General features: G+C 43.0%; 1 protein-coding gene across 1 annotated transcript in view; it reads left to right on the top strand.

Moving 5' to 3' along the window:
• Positions 1-15,244, top strand: part of Galntl6 (polypeptide N-acetylgalactosaminyltransferase like 6) — a 1,036,720-nt gene extending 1,021,476 nt beyond the window's left edge. The window contains exon 12 of the mRNA XM_013354103.2: positions 14,345-15,244. Coding sequence (XP_013209557.2) covers positions 14,345-14,512 — 168 coding nt within the window. The 3' untranslated portion in view covers positions 14,513-15,244. The remainder of the gene's footprint in view (positions 1-14,344) is intronic.
• Positions 15,245-23,506: the final 8,262 nt, after the last annotated feature.

Genomic DNA, 23,506 nt, shown 5'->3' with positions numbered 1-23,506 from the left:
CTGCCACTGCTCTGTCTCCTGCTCTGACTGCCACCCTTACCACAATACCCTTGGATCACTCAAGGGCTTCCCAAAGGATTTCCCTGCCCTTTCTCACACTCAGCCTTGTTCAGTTTCCAGAATATCTGGTCATTCCATTTCTCTGTTCTCAATGCAACTTGGTTTCTCACTGAGTATAAGAGACTCACTTTACCTCCCAATTCTCATCCAGCCCTTCAGCATCTGGTCAACACAATGGTCGGGCCTTAGTCTTAGTCAAACTTACTATAGCCTGGCCAGAATGGGAGCGCACAATTGACCTTCTAGTACTCAGGAGGCAGAAGCTAGAGGGTTACCAGGAGTGGAAGACCAGGCTAGCCTAGACAAAGTGGTCCAGCCTACACCCTGTGAGCCAGGCCTGCACAATGAGACCTGTCTCAACGCAAACAGGCCAAGCGTATGGCTAGTTTGTCTTCACTTTCATTTCTTCTTTGCTCTAACAGAAACAATATCTACCTGATAAACCAGGGAGAGCCTGTTTCTGAATCTCTGACTGTCCTGATAAACCAGGGAGAGCCTGTTTCTGAATCTCTGACTGTAAGACTGAATCTCCATCTTGTGTGGGTGACAAACACACGCTTCCCATTGACAAAAGTGCCAAAGAGTGACCTGGCGTGCTATGTCATTGAGGCAAACCCATGCTGAGTGGCACTGGTTTGCTGTCATCCTTGCCAGGCTGAAAGCTGTCTCCCACAGCCTCCTCCTTTTACATAAACATTTTACTGGTGGCCTATAGCATATGTCTTTTTAAGTGTCCCCGATATATAACCAAAATTAAGAATTTGAGCACAAGTCATTTATTTGATAGGTGACTGCAAAACATTTTAATAAATGTGTGCGTGATCCTGAAGTTTCTACTGTCTTACCAAGCAGCCCAATAGAAAACAAACTAATAGACATCAACTAACTTAATCTCCGACACAGAGTAAGCCCACAAACACCACTACCGAAACTGCCCTCCAGTGGGCAGGGCTGACGAAACACACCTATGATCCTATTAGGAGGCAGAAGCAGCAGGATTGCCAAAAGTTTAAGGCCAGCCTTTTTCCGAACAGCAAGTTCTAGACTAAAGAGGAAGACTGTGTGAGAGAGGGAGGGGGAGGTAAGTAGGAGCAAGAGGAAGAGGAGAGAAAGGAGGGAGGGAAGGGGAAACCAGAGGGAGAGAAAAGCTTTCCCTTGGAGACTGAATGTAAAATAACAAGTAGACTGTAATCACCTCTATTCAAACTTGTACAAGGTCTCATATTTAGTGTAATCAGAAAGACGAAAGAAATTTAAAAGGCATCAAGATTTGAGAGGAAGCGGGGAAATGGACTATTCACAGATGATGTGTTTGAGCATTTTGGAAATCCAAAAGACTGTGCAACTAAACCATTAAAATTGAATTAGAACATTTAGCATGGTTTCAACAGGATGAAAACAATTATTTCTACTTGGGCAACAACAACAAAAAAAAAAGAACATGAAATTAAAAAGCAGTTCTTTGTAGTTATCATAAAATGCTTACGATAAATAGTTCGGTTCAAGTCTGGGGGTGGGGGCAACATCAAGGCCACTACCGTGAAAGCCACAGAAGGGGTCTGAGAGTGTAGCTCGGTGGTGAAGTTCTTGCCTGGAGATTGTGAGAGGAAACTGATTTCCAGCCTCAGCACCATGTGGGCAGGAGAGGGGGTGAAGAAGAAAACCTATGGCAACATCCTCTGAACGAATTCTTTTAATGGAGAGGGCATCATAAGGATTAAAATACTGTGACAATACATTTTCAAATTGTTATGTACATTTAGTGTAAAGTCAGTAAACCTCATCCGATTCATATGTGAAAACTGATAGACTCTAACACTGAAAAGAAAGGATCAAAGACAGCCAAGAAAATCTGGAAGCAGTGGTAAATAGAATTAAATATTATAGAAACATGTTATCAACACACATGAAAACACACTGATTGAGGTGTTGCACTGTAAGCTACCTTAGGCTCTCTAGATGTTGAGGTCTTGGTATTGATAATGCTTGAAATCTCCTAGGTGTTCTAACAAGCAATAGATAAAGGCTTCCTCTAACCAGTACCTGCCTCCTGCTCTGGTGGCATCTAGGCCTCTGGGTGACCCCAGTGTAACATGAACAGGCCTGTTTGTTTGTTGGGGGTTTTGTCCTGCCCGGTACCCTACAACTGTTTGGCCCCAAAGAAAAATCACACAGAGATCTCTATAAGTTTATAAAGCTGATTGGCCCATTAGCTCTAGCCTCTCACTGGCTAACTCTCACATCTTGATTAATCCCTTTTTCTGATCTATGTTAGCCATGTGGTTCAGTACCTTTTTTCAGTGGGGCAGATCACATCCTGCTGCTTCGGTGGTCTGGGCAGGAGTGGGAGGAATCAGCTTCCTCCTTCCCAGAATTCTCCTGTTCTCATTGCATCATTTCCACTTCCTGTCTGGTTTTCCCACCTATATTTCCTGCCTGGCCAATCAGCGTTTATTTATAACATGATTGACAGAATACAGACAATTCTCCCGCACCACCCCAGCATCACTTTGTTCCCTTCTTTGTACCTTCAACATTGACCAACATGGTCAGTCATTCGTCACTCTTAACTACCCAAGGTCAGGAATAGTTTATCACCTTTCCCCATCCCTCTTTGAGTTCTTTTAGACAAGGTCTCATGTAGCCCAGGATAGCCTCAAACTCTCCATGTAACCATGGATGGCCCAGATCTCCCATTCCCCTTGCGTCTACCTCCAAGTGCTTGGACACAAGGCTTGAGCCACCATGCCTACCTCCTTTCTTTCACATGCCCGTATGCTTTCCATAATCTCTAATAGTGAAGTTGATAAGTGAATATCCAAGGACTGACTAAAACACAGAACGGTTTGGCTGTAGATATAGGACCCGCTTTATTGTAAGGTTCAACTGTACTAAATAAACCCAACACATTTCTTCATCAGAAATAATCTTCCCCCACTGACCAAACATTGAATGTTTCAAATAATTTTTTGTAGTGGTTCTCTAGCATTTTCTCAAATTTTAATTTCCATAAAAAAAAACGACTTTTAAGTTGCATGAAAAGGAGAGTGGAGATAGGAAAGCGCCCGTGCAGTTAGCCTGATGCCTCTACAACTGCCCTGTTAGTTAAAGGGACTGAGGGGTAAAATTCTTGGCGAGTGCCAACATTGGAGGATTTATTTTAACATAGATATTAGGCTTCGGTCTCTACATCATAAAATCATGCTGGTCCACAAAGATGCCAGATGGAAGGCCACGGAGCTGTGAGTTTAAAGCATTCTGGAGAGACAGTGACTTAGGTTAATACAGTGCCCACAATTAAGTTACTAAGTTCACAAAGAAGGGATGCGGTTCTATTCTGGTTATAATTTATGAGGCATTTACAAAATGCTAAATTATGTGTTCATAGTTGAAGAGTTAAACTCTTCCAGGTCAGCCCATCCATTTCCAACAACCCCTGTGGTGGGGAAGTTCTTCCCTGGCCTATGATACTCTAGAGATAAAGTTCAATCCATTTTGTTTAGAATAGTTGAAAATATTTTGTAATGTTTGCTTGGTCATTAATCTTTCCTTCTGATGAAGCGGTCCAGCTTCCAGATTCTGCTCTTTACATGACTTCATTTGGATCTAACTCAACCTCCTGGACATCTAGAGAAGTAGTTCTCAACCTGTGGGGTTGAATGACCCTTAGGGGTTCACCTAAGACCATCAGAAAACACAGATATTTACATTACCACTCATAACAGTAGCAAAGTTACAGGTATGAAGTAACAACGAAAAATAATGTTATGGTTGGGGTCACCACAACATGAGGAGCTGGATTAAAGGATCACAGCATCAGGAGGGTTGAGAGCCACCGCTCTCAAGAGTCCTAGAAGATAGCACCCAACCCAGAAAAGAGTATCAAATTGCAGTGTGCTGTAATCATAAAAAAAGAAAACCAGAAGAGCGACTGGCATCCTTTCTTTAAGCCTCTATCATCTGTTGCTATAACCAGTGTTGCTGTTCATTTACCCCGAGCTGACTGGTTTTCTTGCTTAATTCATACACTTGGCTTTTTAATTAGCTCTTAGCGTTGCAAGATATTTATAACCTTTTTGTCTTTGCCACTCTGACATCTCTCCCATCTTCTACCTGTATAATGCATCCTCTGTGTTTGTATAGTTAGTCATTTGTTTCTATTGAAGCCTATCTCAGGAACTGGAGATGGAGCTCAACAATAGAGCAGATTCTTACGATGCACAAGGCCTTCGGGTAATCACCATGATACCCCCAAAATAGTAATGAAAATCTGAACTTCAAATTTTACCCCAGTCTGGATTTTGGCTCTTTGACCACACTTAAAAGCAATTGAACGACTTTACTGTTTCGCCACTCGCTGTTGAGTCAACCCATGTTTAATGTCCCCATCTGAGTTGACTGATTCCCAATGCTTGAATTCACTGCCTGAGTCCTCTAACAGATATCAGAAGGGACACGGGACGTCTATTGAAACAATTTCCTTATCAGCTCACAAATTTACCTAAAACTAGTAATATATCCCAGGTCAGCGTCCTCCAGCTTGAACATCAGAAAACAAAGACTTCCAAAACACTTTGTTGAAAACCAGCTGCGCAATGCCTACTGCGGCCACTTAGATGCGACAGAGTGATTGGGCTCCAGTGAGTCACCGTACCTTAAGGAGACTTTGGTTCCAACTCACAGCTTAGCTTCCTTGTCAGAACAGGGCAAAGCTAACTCCCCAGAGGGCCATGCATCAAGCAGTGAACCTATATTGTCAAGAGACATGGACCATCCACACTAGTATAGCATGCACCAGGAGGAAGTGGCGATGTAGAGACCTGTGATTTATTTTCAACAATAAACCTGGTGGGAAGAGGATTAGCCACTGGGAAAGCATATATTTACTCTACTGGCGTTCTTTTGGTAAAAAAACGGTTTTAGGGGCGCCCTACTTCAGCTTTTTCCTCCAAGCTGAGGGTAACTGTTGGTGCCCTGAAAGGACCCTTGAGACCCAGCTAAGGGTTGTTCTGAAAGCAGGAAGGAGAACCTTTCCCATAGTGACATCATTCTGCTCTGGTTTGCCTGTGTTTCTAGCTGAAGTCAGCTGACTGGCACAGGGTTCTAAAGTCTGCCGTTTCGACTTAGCAACAACCCCATTGCTTCACAATTCCCCTATGTGCTTAACTGCTCTCGGCCTCAGTCTGCATTAGACAGACTCTGTAGCTCACAGACTATGTTCCTGCTCTAACATAACGCTGAAGCGTGTGCTTGCCGGGATCTAGACAGCCAAATGGAAGCAGAGCTTTGCGATTAGAGGTCTAAAAGGCTCCTGACGTTGTTGATGAGGACCCTTTTTCCGGTCTGAGTGGACGTGGAGATGGAGCCAGGCTGCTAATCGCCTCAGCCAAGAAGACAAATGCTTTGCCATTGCAAGCATTCAAGACATGGACTCCGGGTCCTTGGGGGAGGGCGGGGCGGGGGTGCTGCTGTTTGAGTCATGAGCTCCACGATGTGTCTTGGCACTGGAGCCTTGGAAAATTTGCCACACATCTCTTTCCTTGTTATAAGATGGAAATAATAAAAACATTCACCTTCAATAGTTGTCACTATAAGTAAGTGAAAACTCATTGCACTTTGAGCATGGCACATAAGAGTTCGATTAATGTTAGCTATTACCTTCCATGTGTCCAGCAAGTTATCTTCTGGCTTGATTTGAACACCCCAAATTGGAGTAGAGAGAAGCACATTGTCTAAAGTGGTTGTACTTCTATACCAGACATTTCTGTAGTATTTTAACTAGTCACGAGTAAATATTAGAAGGGGAACTTCACAAAAGGACTGGTTTTTTTTTTTTTGTGCACTATTGGTGTATACCAAGAGGACATGTGGCACATCGCAGGGCTTAATTCATATTTGCTGAAAGGATAATTGAATCTAGCTTCCTGCTTCTCGACATTCTGGTTCCTCAAGAAGTGGTGAGGGGAGGAGAAATGGGGGAATCTGGGCAGAGCTCCTAACACCATATGACACACAGGTATGCAGGAAGGAGGGGTGTAGGGTCACGAGACTCTAGGCAGGGTGAGTGAGAGTATATAAGAAACATGAGGCCTGGAGGGATGGCTCAGCCGTTAAAGGCTAGGCTCACAACCAAAACTATAAGAAACATGAGCAGAAGCAGCAAAATCTGGGAAAAATATTTTCCTACATGTGGAACTTTGAGAATACATATAAATGACGTACATCCATATCTCCATACATTCATGCCTATATACATAAGGAACACAGCATGCAGTGGCTAGCTTTATGCCAACTGGACACAAGCTAGAATTACCAGGGAGAAAGGAGCCTCAATTGAGAGAAATGCCTCCATAAGATGAGGCTATAAGCAAGCCTGATTTTCCTGATTAGTGATTGATGGGGCAGGCCCAAACCATTGTGGCTCTTGTCACCAGTGGGTTCTATAAGCAAGCAGGCCAGGCAACCAGTGAGGAACAAGCCAGGAAGCAACATTCCTCTGTGGCCTCTGCCTCCAGGTTCCTACCCTGCTGGAGTTCCTGTCCTAACTTCCTTTGGTGATGAACTGTGATGTGGAAGCATAAGATGAATGAACCCTTTCTTCCCCAAGTTACTTTGGTCATGGTGTTTCATCATAGCAATTGAAAGTCAAACTACAACACTGCACAGTATGACAACACAGAGCATTGGGCCCTGCACAGACCAGAGGTATAGGGAAAGCTTCTCCAAATGAGTTTTGTTGTTGTTGATGTTGTTTGGGGGTTGTTTTTTTTTGTTTGTTTGTTTGTTTGTTTGTTTTTTAGAGATAGGGTTTCTCTGTAGCTTTGAAGCCTGTTCTGGAACTCATTCTGTAGACCAGGCTGGCCTCAAACTTGCAGAGATCCTCCTGTCTCTGCCTCTCCAGTACTGGGATGAAAGGCGTGTGCCACCACCGCCTAGCTCTCCAAATGATTTTTGAAAGAAAACCAAAGAGTGAGCAAAAATTAATGATGAAAGGACTGTGTTTGTGTGTGTGTTTGAGTGTGTGTGTGTATCAATTTATCCCAAGACCCTGAGGTAGTCAGAGTCTTGGTTTTCTACAAAGCACAGAGAAAAACCACCTGAAATACATGTGTGAAGGAAAACGATGACCTATGAGACCAGACATCAGTATAGTGACAGAACTACACACAATAATACAGGTCAGGCTAAGAATTTAGTGAAGGGCGAAGACATTGAGTGGGCATGGAAGACAGGGGGTCTAACTCATGAGAATTTTCTGGCTGCCCTGAGAGGAACTGAGATTGATATGCCTCCTGGCGTATCACTAGGCACAGCCTGGTGAATGCAGTATGTAGAATGCAGGATGAGAGACCGGGGACCAGCTGAAAGTGAGGTGTCACCAGCACCGTCTCCATACGTACACTGAAAACACTCAGAGGTGTCATTTCTGATGGGCTGAATTGAACGATGACGCATAAGGCCAACATTCTGTGAGAGACATGACCCGCTAAAGAAAAAGTAGAAATGGCCAGACATTATGACTGCTTGTCACTTTCTATCTATTTAGGAACGATCTGTATTTTCTCAGAAGCCAATGGTAAAACTAAGAACTGGTTTCTCTCCCTTCAAGAACGCAAAGGGTTGTCACGTATCAACCTTACTCTTCTCTATAACCTTGAGAGGCAACAAAGCAGAGCTCACTATAGCATATCTTATCTCTGCCTCCTGTCTACTGAACTCACTCTACAGGCATAAAGGAAGTGAATCCCTGACAAACTGAATGGCTAGCAAAAACTATTGCCAGGAACAATCTGAATGAAAACCTCATCCCATCAAGCCTTTGTTCCTCCTTATTAGACACCAGAGACATCAACTATGAAGGAATTCTCACTTATGAAAGTACCCACTTCCAATGTATGTTGTTATAGCATTTAAGTCTTCAATCATATGTAAATTTATCAGAGAAACTCATGTAATTATTTCCATTTTATATAGATAAACTACCCTGACATCTTCTCTAACCAACTGCTTGTTGGACAGCCAAGCCTGAACATCTCCAACTTACTATGTCTAGAACAGAAATCACTATCGTCCCTCCTCCTGGTCCAGTTCGTGTAGCATGAATGGGAGGCCTGCTTGTTGTTGGGGTTTTTGTCCCACCCGGTTCCCCACAACTGTTTAGCCCCAAAGAAAATCACACATAGGTCTCCATAAGTTATAAGCTGATTGGTCCATTAGCTCTAGCCTCTCGCTGGCTAACTCTCACATCTTGATTAACCCATTTTTCTGATCTATGTTAGCCATGTGGCTCAGTACCTTTTTCAGTGGGGCAGATCACATCCTGCTGCTTCGGTGGTCTAGGCAAGAGTGGGAGGAATCAGCTTCCTCCTTCCCAGAATTCTCCTGTTCTTATTTCATCATTTCTACTTCCTGTTTGGTTTTCCCGCCTATACTTTCTGCCTGGCCAATCAGCATTTATTTAAAACATGATTGGCAGAATATAGACAATTCTTTCACACCAAGTTTGTCTTTCATTGTCCCAGTTCAGCCCTGCTTTTACTCCAGCCACTCACCTCCTCCCTCTATCACAGGCCCCACATCCCATTCATTATAACCCTCTGTGCATTTAACTTCTCAGATATCTCAAGTAGCCCTCAGAGCACGGCCCTGGTTGCCCCCACCTTCCTTCTGTATCAGCTCAAATTTGGATGCTTGCTGTCGCCTTCATCTCTTTTCTTATGATGTCATCCAATGCCTTCCTCCTTGGTATCCTAAGTCTAACTCCTCCCCCAGTGCCAACAGGAAAGAATCAATTTTAGAATTGCACACAAGTATCTTCGTGATTTGGCCCTTTGTCTACCTCTCAGACATAACGGTCTGAATTCCGTACTATGTTCCCTGTATACCGGTGATACCAAAGATTTTTCTTGTCACCATAAATTGATCTAGCTGGCACTCCATCACCCCTTACTCCAGTGCCATTATTCTGGTTTCCTTAGACTATTGATCCGTAAAGGTGTGCTCAGTCACTGCACTAGCCCTTCTCCTTATGAAAGCCTTTTCACTTAGACATGTGAATAGCTAATTCTCTTTCCTTCAGGTCCCATCACTACCATCTCGGGTTCTTTTTATTTCCCCATTTTTATATAACATCGTATTTATTATCTTCATTGTTTATTGTCTCTGCCTCTATATTTAGAATTTAAGATCTTAATATAAGACCCAAAACTTTGAGCTGGTTAGAGGAAAAAGGTACAGAAAAACACTTGATGATTTAGACTTAGGCAGTGGCTTTCTGACTAGGACTTTTGTGTCCTCAGGACATTATAGCAAGAACTGACAGATGGATGGCATTAGACTAGAGAACTGCGACACAGTCAAGGAAACGATTGTAAGAGTAAAGAGGCGTTCTACAGAATGAGAGAAAATCTGCTAGCTATTCATGTATAAAAGATTCATATCTAGAAAATAGAAAAGTCTCAAAAAGTAAACCACCAAAAGAAAATAATAATTAAATCAGTAAGCAGGCAAATTAATTGAAAAGATTCTTCTCAAAGTACAAATCCCAACAAATTTCCGAAATAATTTTCATAAATGATGATCCTTAGCCACCAGAGAAATGCAAATGAGAACCACATTGAGATTCTCTCCTCTCCCAGTTGACATGGCTCTCATCAGGAAAACAAATGTTGATGAGGACAGGGGTAGCAATGGGAGACTGTTGCCAGGAATACCAATTAGCCCATCTACTGTGGAAATATGTATGGAGGTTCCTCATAAAACCAAAAATAGAACTACTACATTATCTAGCTGTGTTGTTCTGATTATATACCCAGTGGGTATGAAGTCATCATATACCACTATGTTTGCTGTGGCCTTGGTCATAACAGCCAGGAAATAGAATCAACGTAGGTACCCATCAAAAGATGGAAAGAAACTGTGAATATGTGAGTCCCTATCTAACAGGATATGCCCATTAAATTTTTAACTCAAATGCATAAATGTGTTATTTCATATTCACCTTTGTTACACTACATTTCACTGATATTTTCTCTACTTCAGACACTTATTAGGAACCTTTTGATCTGCTCTACTTGTTGGGTTAGAGGATACGGCTTAGGTTATCTTCCCCAACGCCTTTCCTCGACACTAACCACAATATAAAGGGCACTTTAGAAATATCTGTTGAACTCAATTAGCCTGTCTAAATCATGTATTCAAAAGGTCTACATATTTTATTGTCTTGTCTTCTAGAAAGCTCGGGACCTGAAAAGATAGTCATAGCTCATGCTAGAGACCAGCCAAAGCTCTGTGATAACCTAGCAAAGCTGCCTTGCTACCCCTAGATGACCTTGGTTTCCTAAATCCTTTGGATTAAAGAGGGAGGCACTGTTGTACAATGTGGACAACGGACTGGGTCAGAGGGTAATTTTTTTCAAGCTCTATTTTGCCAGGATTTCAGAAAATATAATTTGGTATTGAATAGCTTGCTGGTCTCAGACCAGATGGTTAGTACATTCTGATTTTCAGAACTGGGGAGGCTTTCTGACTAAAAATAAATTAGAGGAAGAGGAAGCTATTACATAGTTGCTTATATGTGAAACATGGAACCAGCCACTCTACGTTTTATCCTCTCGTAGCAAACTTGGGTGTGTTAGCCATATTTACAAGTAGGCGAGCTAAGGGTCGCAGAATTTAGTGCCTGCTCCAATGGTAGACAGCTAGCAAGTGGATGGCTAGAATTCATCCAGTTCCCTGTCCAGCCACAAAGCTCAGGCCTCTTCCCAGAACTGCACTGCCCCTCAGGCTGTGAGCCATGTGCTCTCCTGTCTATTTTACTGTCTTTGTGTCTTTCATGTTCGGTTCTTCATGACCCCAAGCACAGGCTGGGATGTTTGGAGCCACTTGCTCATTCTACTAAAGCTCAGATTCTATGTGAATATGGGAGTGGATAAAGTTCATTATGGATGTGGGAACACACCAGGTACCACACAGATGCCAGTCAAGTCTGTGGCCAGCCCTAAACTCATGTGGCTTCCAGCGAACCACCCAAATAGTCCCACCCGTGTTCATCTGTGTGCACGGATTGGTTGGCACCGTGAACTGATTAGGAAGGGCGGGTGGGTCAGCAATCCTTAGACCTCCCCTGCTCTATGATTTCAGTTTTCGCAGGCAAGGTGAAGTAAAGGTGACACTGACAGGCAGGGCCTTGCCTTTTGTCAGGACTGGACCAAGAGCAAAGCAAAGACAGAGCATCGATCATCACGTACAGAAGGCTGTGACAGAACATCGCACTTTCCAAAGTACTCGCAAGTCTACTGGGGCGGGGATGCTGTTCTGTTAACAGTGATGACCGATGGGAAGAACGACAGGGGAGAGGAGGGCTGTCACGGAAGAAAAGACATAGTCAGACTCACGCCACTGACTAAATCAGCTAGCAAAGGCGTCGATAAAGACATTAATGATCCAAAAGCCTGCTCCAATAGAAGCCTGTAGATAGCAATTATGTCACCCCCCCCCCAAGGTCAAAGGCAATAAAGGTATGCTCTGTTGAAGGCTGAAAGTGTGCCCAGAAGCTTCATTTCTGTGGCCTTGCTGGGCACTCCGGAGACAAGGGTGAACAGAGACCGGTCTGTAGCCAGAGATCAGTCAGTTGACCTACTGGGTATTGGGGAGGACTTCTAGCTTAGCACCCTGTAAAACTGTCTCTGTCACAGGCAGACTTTGCAACAAAGTGTTCATTCAATTCTATGACAAAGGAAGACTTTGGGGACTGGTCTACTTCACCCTCTCGTTCCCCATCAGCTCCCCTGGTGTAGCTAGATAAAGAATCCCAGTTTTCATCTCTTCTAAGGACACAAAGTACATGCACTGGAAACATAGTCCGGATTGTTCCGGTTGTACCACATCTGCACAGCCTGTCTGGCTGTGCCTATGAGCACACCTGCATTTGTCAGAACATGTGTTTCCACAAGGGGTTTGCAAACTGTGATACCTTACGGCTCTGGAAGGGATGTACAGAAAAATAGGGCGCTTTACGAAACCTGGTTTGTTTTTGTGTTCATGCTGGCACACGGGCTCTGATAAGGAGGATAAACCATGGAATACTCATTTTCTTTACCGATTTTAGGTTTCACGAAAATGCATGTTTTTAAGGGGAATCTGGGGTTGTCCGGAGGTCCGCCTGAGCTGTTGGTAAAGGAAGCAGGAAGAAATGCAGGTATTAAAGACTGGAAGGAGGTGCCCGCAAACGCAACAGAGCATGTTCGAATTTAGTGGGTCACGTAGAATTTTCTTGAACGTTATAATTTAAAAATGGTCTTTGAGGGAGCCAAGAGAAGGCTTGATGAGTAAGGGCACATCCCACCAAACCTGCCAACCTGAGTTTCCTCCCCAGAGCCCACGTGGTAGACAAAGAAAACTGAACCCTGCACATTGTCCTCTGGCCTTCCCGTATGTAGACACTGTGGCATGCACACATAGACACACTACACACTAAATAAATGTAAAAACAGTAAGGAATACTATTTGAAGGGATTTTGAAATATAACTCTGTGGTACAGCACTTGCCTAGCAAGCCCACAGTTTGAATGGGTTGGATTCCCGGCAATATAAAAAGTGAAACCACAAAGGGTGTTTGCAAACCTAATAAAATAGATTAGATTCAGGCAGCTACGCTGCTGGAAATTGAGGGTGAAGGGCATGAGAAATGCCAGAGGGAAGGGGCAGAACAAGGAAGGAAGGCGTTGTGCAAGGAGCCAGAGACTGCAGGAGGAACCTATGTGGCAGGAGCCCAGGTAATCTCCAAGGCTGCGATGAGGAGCTGAGAACAGTCTCCTCCTTCCTGGCATCTACCATCTCCCCCGCAGACAAGGAGAATTTCTTAGACCTTCCCCTGGGGTCAGACTGCAGAGAAGTTAGTGAAGACGTTGGAGAGGACTGTAAGACACCCTCAGGAGACTTCTGAACTCAAGTTCAGAAAATCCACAACCAACTTTGACTTTAAAGAGTAGGAGAAAAGAACCTTTGTGTTGGGCACAGTCCTTTGTTTACACTAAAAATAGAAACGCCTACCAAATTGCCCACGTGTTACATTTCTCCTTCCTTATTTCTCCTTCCCCTTCATGCAAACATCCGGATCCTTCAAGGATATTAAATATTAGTTTGATTGAGTTTGAAAATCCAGGAACCCATAAATGTTTACAAAGGGTGGCTGAGAAACTCTTAAATCAGAAAAGTACTGCCCATTTACTGTTCCCCCCCCCCCCTTGAAGGAAAGCAACCAGAAGAACAACCAGAACCCCAAAACACTTCCTAAGCTAAACAACAAAACATTACTCGACGCTAAAGTTTAAGTGTTAATTTGGCGACCTTTCCTCAAATTATTGATACTTTTTAAGAAAAATCGTAAACGCCATTTGAGTGAGTGTTTGACACTAAAGCAGGGTTGTTTCCTTCCCACTTCACATCCTCTTCCCAGGAATACAATAAAACGGGGCATGCTCAGACAATGAGCTTGCTCAGGACTTAGACTTTGTGCCCTGGAAGCCAGCACCTTTTCTTCACTGAGCTGTGAACTGCCTCAAGTACTTAGGTGATTTCATGTATTTATCATAGCTGGCTTGTAAGCCAATGACACCTCCTCCAGTTTACAAAAAGTCATCCGAACCATGCTATCTAAACGCCTGCAACCTCCAAGATGTTGGGGTGTAAGACACTGATTCTTAAGCACTAACAAAGCTGACTTTTCATTCTCAGCTCTGGTCCAAGTGTCGCTTGTCCGCACCCCTTCATTCATCTTCCAGAGACGGCAGGCAGCCGAGCGCCTGGCATTTCAATTTCAGCATGGATTTCCTTTGTCTTTTTCAATAGACAACCAGTGTGAGATGGGGAAAATTTCGCTCTTCTGGTTGGGTGTATTTATTATTTACTGTGCACTAAACACAGTGTGTGTGTGTGTGTGTGTGTGTGTGTGTGTGTGTGTGTGTGTGTGTGATATTTTATCCAAATGGCTAGAAGCATTTTATACTTGTAAGCAGCTAAGCTTGCAACACGATGCTCACTCCAAAACTAGAAATGAGTGAATTGCTCTCTTAAAAAAAATTAATTAATTCATATTTTTTGTCCAGCTTAAGTTGTGTTGGAAGTTCTAGATTCTTTGAAATCTTATATTCTTTGACTCGAGAGCTGGTTGAGTTAGACTCTGGGTACCTACTCAAATACAAACGCCTATTTTACATATATAAACGCTGGGCTGTAGCATTCACCACATTTTATATCGGTCTTTTCTTTCTGATGCACCTAGGACAGAACACTATTTCATCCTGTAAGCAACAGCTGCATGGACTGCAACCCTGCAGAGAAGAAGATTTTCATGGCCAGATGTGACCCTCTCTCTGAGACTCAGCAATGGATTTTTGAACATATCAACATGACTATTTTAGAAAAAAATAGCTACCCTGCCAGCTCCTAGAAAGGAAAGAAGAGCAATCACCTACAGATTGGGAACTGTGTTGTCGCGGGCACCTGGGTCAAAGGAGTCAGGAATAACGTTTCCTAGATCTAGGAAGCCTGCTTGAAAGATGTGTAAACGCCATGTCAACGTAGGCTGTTCGGGAGGAGTTCCTACATCTGAAGAACTTGGCTGAGAACCCCACCAGCTGCTGCTGAGAACTGAAGACTAGCAGTTCCCTTGCTGGCCAAGGGTAAAGGTTATTTAGGGACTGTTCGCCACGACTGCTGAGTTAATCGATACTAGCATTTCTCAGGTCAAATCCTGCAGTAGTGAGTAGCTATGAATGGATCCTATTAATCGGGTGGGAGGGGGGCGGAAACAGAGCGCATGACTGCTCTGGCAACTTGAGGCTACCACAGGCCTAGAACTAGCCACACTTGAAGGGTGAGCTCTTTGGTGCCATTCTCTGAGGAGGAGTGGGTTAAGCAGGTTTAACCCTCTAAAGTGCTGCAGATGATTTTAGAGTGCTCATACCATTCTCTTTTCTTTTGTCTTCTCTTCGCACAAGGGTTCACGGCATCTGAGACGCACATCCCATCTTCTCATTCACACCTGCCATTCTCCTTTCAGGGCCTTTACTCTCTGTCATGGTTCAGAGGAGTCCATGTTCCACCGATCAGATGACGTTCTAATTCAGCATCCTTGGATGAATCCAGTTAAAGACAAAAACAAACAACAACAACAAAAAAAGCCACTCTGCTACCCAGTTACTCCAAAGAAAGATTCACAGAAGCAGCATAACAACATACGCGCGCGCACACACGCATGCGCGCACACACACACACACACACACACACACACACACACACACACAGGTTAGGAAAGAAATTTCTCTAGGAAATCTATTTTTACTTTTCTATTATTTTTAAATTTTAAAAAGTCTGATGTCTGTCCAGTTCTAACTTTGATTAAAGAAGGCATTGCAGTGGGGTCCGTGTCATTTGTTTAGTTGGTCTTAAATAAATCTTCACTCCAAGTGATGTGGAAATGGCTTCATTCACTTCAGTTTTGTTGAATCTGGCAATTTAAAAAGTGGTATTATTTAAGTGTTAGTTTTTAATCTCCCCCATTCTTGAAAATAATGATGTTGTCTCATTTGAAAGTCCAGGAAAGGAATTACTATTAATTTTCTATTTTCTATTAGTGGGCAGTATTTCAGGAGTGTGGAAAAAAAGAAATAAGTTCAAAATTAGCATGCTCTAGATGTTTTGGGTGCAGGGTGTTCTTACCTTTATTTTTATTATTTTTAATATAGTTTCCTTGTTAACAAAAAATATATATGTCAAGATGATCTATATATTTGGGGCATAGATCACTAAAGTCCAGGACAGGACAATCCAGAAGAGTCAATCCCTTTTTCTTGTTGTTTATCAATTTTTATTTTGCTTGATATTTTGGTTTGTTTCTTTGTTTTTTTTTTTAAGATAAATAGCAAAAATCCAGAGAAGCCCATCTTTTAACCTGGCCTGGATAAGAACCCTCTACTTCAATCAAGACACCCAACCATTCAAGAGCCTATACGATACCTCTTCTTGAAAATGTGCACGGTTTTTTTTTCTCTCCTCTAAACCAAATCAAAATATGCAGTCAAACTCCCCTGCTAAGGGTCAGGGAGGGGTTGCTTTGGTGTCTTTACCAACTTCTTTTTTTCAAGCATTCTTTTCAAAAAGCTGTTTCTTTTAAAACTGACTGCCACTGAGATCTTTTGTATAGGTCAAGTCATCTTGTAATAGTCAAGATGCATAGCGGAGAAAATCAATAGTGAGAAATTAACCTGTGTGTTGAACACTTCTAAGGAGTGGGTGAAGATTTATTTCAAATGTTCAGAGAGCAATCTGGCTGGAAAATTAGACGAGCCTATAAAAATTCACATTATGTCATTAGATAGTTGGCTGCTATTTACAATCGGACCAAAGAGACAACCTTGGGTTGCGCAGCCTGGAAAGCCCAGCTTTGTAATAATCTCTTAGGATGTTAAATCATGGCTGGCCAGCTAGGGCCTACCCTAAGTATTGCAGCATTTTCATAGGCTACACAGTGATCCATCAAGATTGGTCTCTTACTCTCTGAATAAAAGATTATTTTAAAAAAAAGGAATTTTTTTTTTCTCTAAATAAACGAACAAAAAGGAAGTTTGTGACATTAAATGCAACTGCCAACTATGGAACAGTCATTGACGGTGTGCACTCGGGGAGCATACAAATGGAGTCCAGAGAGTCTACTGCCCAGAAAAGCACACTGAGAGAGGCACTCCCTGTGCCCCTCAAGGTCGGGAGTCTACTTGCTTGAAATACAATCTGAAAAGCATAAAACAGCATATGTTTGCACTTTCAGTTAGCAGGAGGCCCTGAATAGTCCTCAGGAAGGCGACTGTTCTTGGAAATAAAACTCTTGGAGAACTTGAGAGTTGAGTCCTCACACCAATTCTTTTATCAAGATGGGGTTGGTATCAAGTTGGTGTGGTCAACAAAAATAGCTGTTTCTCCATCGTAAGAGTAGTTCTGAGAGAAAGAAGAAAATAATTAATTTTTTTGAAACCCCCTTTGTGTATTTACAGGGGAAAAACAAAACCTATGCTGTAAAACAATCGGGACTGAACTGTGTGGTTCATGCCTTTTCAAGGCTGGATGAGTAACTTGGCAATACTAATGTACCGGCTTATATGTCTACTGTAATTTACTTCTATGACTATGATCACATGACTGTTTTTAAATGTAGTCATTCTATCAGAAGCCTCAGTGAATAATGGAAGTTCCAGGACTATTTTGTGAATTGATAACATAGAACTTTATACAATAAATGAATAACACATAATACAAACGGACTCACAGTCAATGAAAAAGAAGTGATAGGCCCGTTATTTTCTACATTTCTTAAAAACCATGAGACCAATATCAACCTGACACCATTTCTTTTAGTAGCGATTATATGTTTTAAAAGAAGATAGCTGTCAAATTATAAGTGTGTTCCTTACCTTCACATGGAAAACTTCCATTTTTTTTTCTTTGAATTTGAAATTGAACCTAGGGCCTCGAGCATGCAAGGCAAGTGCTTTGAACTGTATTCCCGGCCCCATTTTCCATCCTTCTAGAACTATCTATAAGAAAAGATCAAAAAAAAAAAAAATCTTTTGCTTAAAGACCAGCTCTCTAAGGACAGCAGATCCATCAAAGGAGCCAGTGGCACTTTGATTCACTCTGATTCCACAGCCAACTGTCCCTCAGTCACAGAGGGCAACTCCTGCCACCGGGAAATTGCTCCTTCAATCCTTCACACACCTCGAGATTCAGAAAGGGGGTGCTACCAAGTGAGGCCAGCTCTGCTGTTAGCACCCTGCCCTAGTCTTTCCCAGTCAACAGCTTTCCCTTGCCCTCCCTTGCAGAGAAATACTGACCTTTTTTTTTTCTTCAGAATTTAGCATTATCCTAAAAAAATATGATATTATAGCTGTTGATTTATCATTCCAGGAAGCTGCTTACTAAAATATCTTTAGGTTTCTTTCCCTGTCGGGGATATAAACCTGCTGTACATGGCCAGGTGCTGGGGACAGGATGGAAACAAGGCCTTTAACATAAATCATGCAAAGGAACACCTCACAGTGAACATATGGGGGGAGAAGGGCATCATCGTGTCTCTAGACATGGGTGTGGACAGCCCTCCCCATGCAATGCCTGCGTGAATTCTCCCTCTCGCCGCCATCACTCACAGACCACAGGGCTCGCGGTAATTACTCTCCATGTCTGGAGCTGTGGTCGAGGACACTGAAGCGTGACAAGTGGCCAGTCAGTTGTTCCCACACTGCCGGCACTGGGAAGAGTGCTCTTTGATTTATGTCTATAGCCCCTGCTCGCAGAACTCGGAGCTGTTTGCAACTCCATTTGGCGGACTCGACACTGGCCTGAAGCTTCTCTTCCCAGATGCTCATCTGGGCACTTGACATTCCAGACTGGTGTGTCTGCTTCTGCCGCCTCTCAGCAAAAAGACAGCTCGGGCTGGGGTTTGATGCATCTCTTCAGAGAGCTCTGGAGAGGGTTCCTGTGTCCCTCCCACCCGCTGTGGCCCCCTTCAGCTCGCCACACACTAGATTTCTGGGATTTCCACGGTTTACATCTGCTCAATGTAACAAAGTTGAGAGGATTGACGACAACAGAGGGGCTGGTTAAATTTCCAGATCCTATTTCTAATTATTTTACTCTGACATCACTCACCTTGGGGTGGGAGGCAATCATAACTAAGAAGCGTATGTCCTGGCTTTTCAAGGACAGTCTTGGTTTATGTCTATTTACCTACATAATTATTCATAGTGCCCCCTTGCTCCTAAAGGTGACATGAATTACCTAACAAATTAAATAATTATCTGATTTATAATCCATTTGACTGCTTATGGTTCCTCTGTGGAAATTGCTAAAAAAGTCTTTTGCTTCTACCTGTCTTCAAGAAATCAACTAGCCTTCCCTTCAAACGGGTCAAGACTATCGTCACACTACTGACAACTTCCTATTGTATTTACATGATATTTTATAGGTGGTTTGATGGAAGAGTTAGCGTCAAGAGTTTTTATATCTGCCTAAATTATTCTTCTCAGTTAATACAATTCTAAACTTAGATGGGTTCTTAAATACAGTTTTAAAAATTTTACCTGGAACTTGAAACCAAGACATTTCCAACTTCTCCAGGTACAGACAACAGATACCCAGAATAGACTGAGGGCTGTTTTTGCTCATTCTGATTTGATGCATGACAGGACAAAGGCTATTTCATTATTGCTCTTGCTTTGCAAAGCGGTCTTGTATTTATTATCACAGTCCCCCTAATACAGTGGCTCTTGCAATAGATGTCATTAACTATACTTATGAAGAAACTATAAGACTCAGAGTAAAGAATTTTGTAGACTCCCATAACAAGTTAGTGGAGTCGCCACTAGAACCCAGGCCTTTGGTACTCAGCATCCTCTGGGGTACCTCATAGCTCCCAGCAAATTTGGATTACTACACAACAGTGTGATCACTTATTCCTTTGGGAGTTGGGGTTTTAGCCCCTCTCTTGTGTTTGTTCTTCTTTGTACCTGTGTGTTTTTATTGGTTTTCCTGCAAGCTTATTAAAGTAAGAACACCAAACCGAATCCAGGGTTAATCCCTCTTAATGAGATTTCCTGAGTACTTTGAAGAAAAGGAGTGAGCAACTCAAGCTATTTGTATAGCTGTCGATGATAAATCCTAACGCAAACACTGTGTGCTCCGGGATGGCTAGTGAGCTCAGTCCTCAGGGGTATAAAGCAGCCACCAAACAGAGAGCCTGCCTTTACTCCACAGCAAAACCCTAAACTGACCTTTTCCTGCAGAGCCTTGTGGCTCACCCCTGAGATCCACGCACTCAACAGGCAGGAGGATGGCCGTGAATTCTAAGCTAGCCTAGACTCCAGAGTAAAACCTTGCCTCAACATTATATGAATGAGTTGAACAGAGAGTCATCCTTATAATACCACCACTGTGAGGCAGAGACAGGTGGGTCCCTGTGAGCTCACGGTCATTTTGGAATACATAGAGAGTACCAGGCCAGCCAAGTTTACATAGTCAGACCTTGTCCAAGGAAGGAAGGGAGGAAGGCAAAGGGGAGAGAGGGTATGAAAAAGGGCAAGAAAGAGAGAGGGAAATTTTTGAAAATATACCTATATCCCTGTCAATAGTCTCCTGAGCATTCTTGCAAGTTCTCTCTCAGACACAATGGAGAAACTGTGGGCCCAGTGTGTATTCTGTTCTCTGGACGGCTATCTTTCTCTTCTGGGCATTTTGATTACACCAGATATCTTTGTGTCTTCTCATTATTAGGCAAAATGCCTTAACCTAGGTGGGGTGTACACATTAGAAATGTATTTCCCACAGTTCTAAAAGCTGAGGAGTCCAAGATAAGAGAACAGTTAAAGTCAGAGCCCCATGAGAGCCCCATTTTAGTCCGGAAGACGGCTTCCTTTCCCTTCACTAGTGACGCGACTCTGGGGTATAAGGCACCAATGCCAATCCTGTTGACTCTGCTCTCCATTAATCCCCAAAGGCCAGATCCTAACACGATGGCCTTGGAGGCCAGGAGTTCAACATCCACAATGAGAGGGTGTACACAGACCCAGACTGTAGCATTAGGCTTACCCCAAATCTACTAAGTGAGGATTTGGGGCGGAGGGGGAAGCTGCTAAACACAGAGACGTCTAGGGTCAGACAAAACACTGCTCTCTCTCTTACTGGTGAACCCAACTTAATTTTCTGATATGACTGTCTTCTTCACAAACGTAGGCTGCAGACATCTGGAAGAATGGTTGGCTGTAATGCAGAGCTAAATTTAAATTCCCAGAACATTTTATTTCCAACTCCTCTAGCTCTTATTAGGGCAGTGGTTATTAAATGTTAGCCTTAACAGCACCTGGAGAAATTGGCAAAACAGGCAGCTAGGTTGAAACCTCCCGGGGCCCAAGAACAAGCCTCTAAGTGATGGTATTGCTGGTGGTGGGAGCTCATGCTATTGGCCAACTGGAACCAATCAATAGCCTGAGCATCTTGGAAATGTATTTCTAAAGATGATTTTGTTCTTGTAGACTAAATTTAGGAAGCAGTGGTTTTATGTATTGTTTCTAAGAAGTGATAAAAAAAACCCCAGCTCACTGGGCATTTGAAGGAGCATAACAGCCAGTAAGTACGCACACATAATAAGAAAGCTGCCACACGGTTCTGTAAGGCAGGGTCGCAGAGCTGGAAGACCAAGAAGAAGCTGCATTGTGTCACCTAAGTCTCTCTTTTTAAAAAAGATTATAACCGGGCGGTGGTGGCGCATGCCTTTAATCCCAGCACTTGCGAGGTAGAGGCAGGCGGATCTCTGTGAGTTCAAGGACAGCCTAGTCTACAAGAGCTAGTTCCAGGTCAGCTTCAAAGCAACAGAGAAACCCTGCCTCGAAAAAAAACAAAAAAAATTAAGATTTTATATATATGAATATATATAATTTCTATATATGTATAATATATAATATTTATATACTATGTAACTTATAATTACATACCATGTAGTGTATATAAAGAGTGTATATAAAGATAGTGTAGTATATTATATATATTGTCTTGTTTTCTTTTGTTTTGTTTTTTTTTTGAGACAGGATTTCTCTTTGTAATAACTCTGGCTGTCCTGGAACTTGATTTGTAGACTAGGCTGGTTTTGAACTCATAGAGATCCACCAGCCTCTGCCCCCCGAGTGCTGGGATTACAGGCATGAGGCATCAACACCCAGCAAAAGATTAGAGTTTTATTTTTAGTGTGTGTGTGTGGTGTGTGTGTGTGTGTGTGTGTGTGTGTGTGTGTGTGTGTGTGTGTTGGGGGGTTATGTGGAGGAGGCACAGTGCTTGCAGAGGCCAGAAGAGGGATCCCCTGGATTTGGAGTTACAGGCAATTGTGAGACACCAAATATGGGCTCTGGGGATTGAACTCAGGTCCTCCATAAGAGTAGTGCTTAACTTGACTCCTGAGCCGTCTTTCCAACCCTCACTGAAAGTTCAAGTTAACATATAATGAATAGTAGATCACGACCCTTGCCTTGAGTGTCCCACGTGGAGCATTAATAACTTGATTATTGCATCCTCCTTCGAACTACCAGTGACCTTCAGAAAAGAGTATTGAGACTCAAAATAAGACATACCTTGGCTAAACTATTCACTTAGTGTTACTCTCTAGTATATAATCCATTCTTTGCTCACTCCCAAGTTCTATCTTTAAAACACACACACACACACACACACACACACACACACACACACACATTAATTTCTGGTGGCTAGTATCTGCCCAGCTTCCCTTTCAAGGCAAGGTGTGGACATGACTGAACCATGGTTTTGCCATCTTGGAAAAAGGCCACGTGCCTAATTACAATTCTTAGAAGTGTAACACGTCCTTGCTGTGTGCGGCAGGGGTCAACGGCATCATTTGGGAGAGTCGTGGAAGGAAAACAAGGCCTTAGCATCTGTGGCGTTAGGGTTGTGGGGTGTATGGCTTTGTAACTCCTTCCTATAGAAAAGCAATACCCAGGGTGAGGTATGCAGCTCGGACAGCAGTTACCCTGCTATGCACATGGGCTTAATCCCCAGGGCCACAGGGACCTCGATGTGGGAATAGCCACCTGCCACCCCAGAACTTGGAAGGTGGAGGTAGGAGAAGCTAAAGTTCAAGACGAGACACACGGGATCATCCTCAGCTACATGGTAACTCAAAGGCCAGCCTGGGCTACACGAAACTCTGCTGTGAATGATTAAATGTTAAGGTATTTTTCTTTGCAGGCTATTTCTGCCTCATTCTTTTACCAAAAATAATAAAAATTTAATTTAAAATACTTTTTCAGGTTTTTCCCCCCGTCTTTTTAGTTGGTTTAAGCTTTGGCCACCAACAGCACACAGAATAAGTTCTTCTCGTTACCTTCTCAAAGAATGTATGGGAAGCCAGTTTCATTTTTTGCTATTCAAACTTCTACCACCCAGCCAAATGACATGGGATTTATAAAGCGCTTCTGTGCCGCCAGTTCCAGACACATAGATTTTACGGTGGATAAAATGATGGGCTAGGACGATGTCTTTATTGGTAAAGTGTTTACAAACACGCGTGTCTGAGTTTGGCCCCTAGAAACTACGTAAAAAGCTGTGTGTGGTGGCTTGCTTTATCTCTATAACCTTGGTGTTGGGAAGGCAGAGACAGGCGGATCCCAGGGCCTGGCCAGCCATCCTTGCCTACTGCAAGAGCTGAAAAGAAGGTGGGGGCTGAAAAGATGGCTCAGAGGTTGAGCGCTTGTTGTTCTTGAGGAGGACTTGACTTTCATCCCTAGCTCCTATTTTAGGAGGCTCATATCAACTGTTACTCCAGTTCCAAGGGATCCAAACCCTTCTTCTAGTCTCCAAAGGCACCCGTCTGAGCGCACATACCCACATT

Source organism: Microtus ochrogaster, unplaced genomic scaffold (assembly GCF_000317375.1).
Source record: "Microtus ochrogaster isolate Prairie Vole_2 unplaced genomic scaffold, MicOch1.0 UNK28, whole genome shotgun sequence".
Lineage (NCBI taxonomy): Eukaryota > Metazoa > Chordata > Mammalia > Rodentia > Cricetidae > Microtus > Microtus ochrogaster.
Note: the sequence above shows the minus strand (reverse complement) of the source record. Positions and strands in the feature narration are given on the sequence as shown.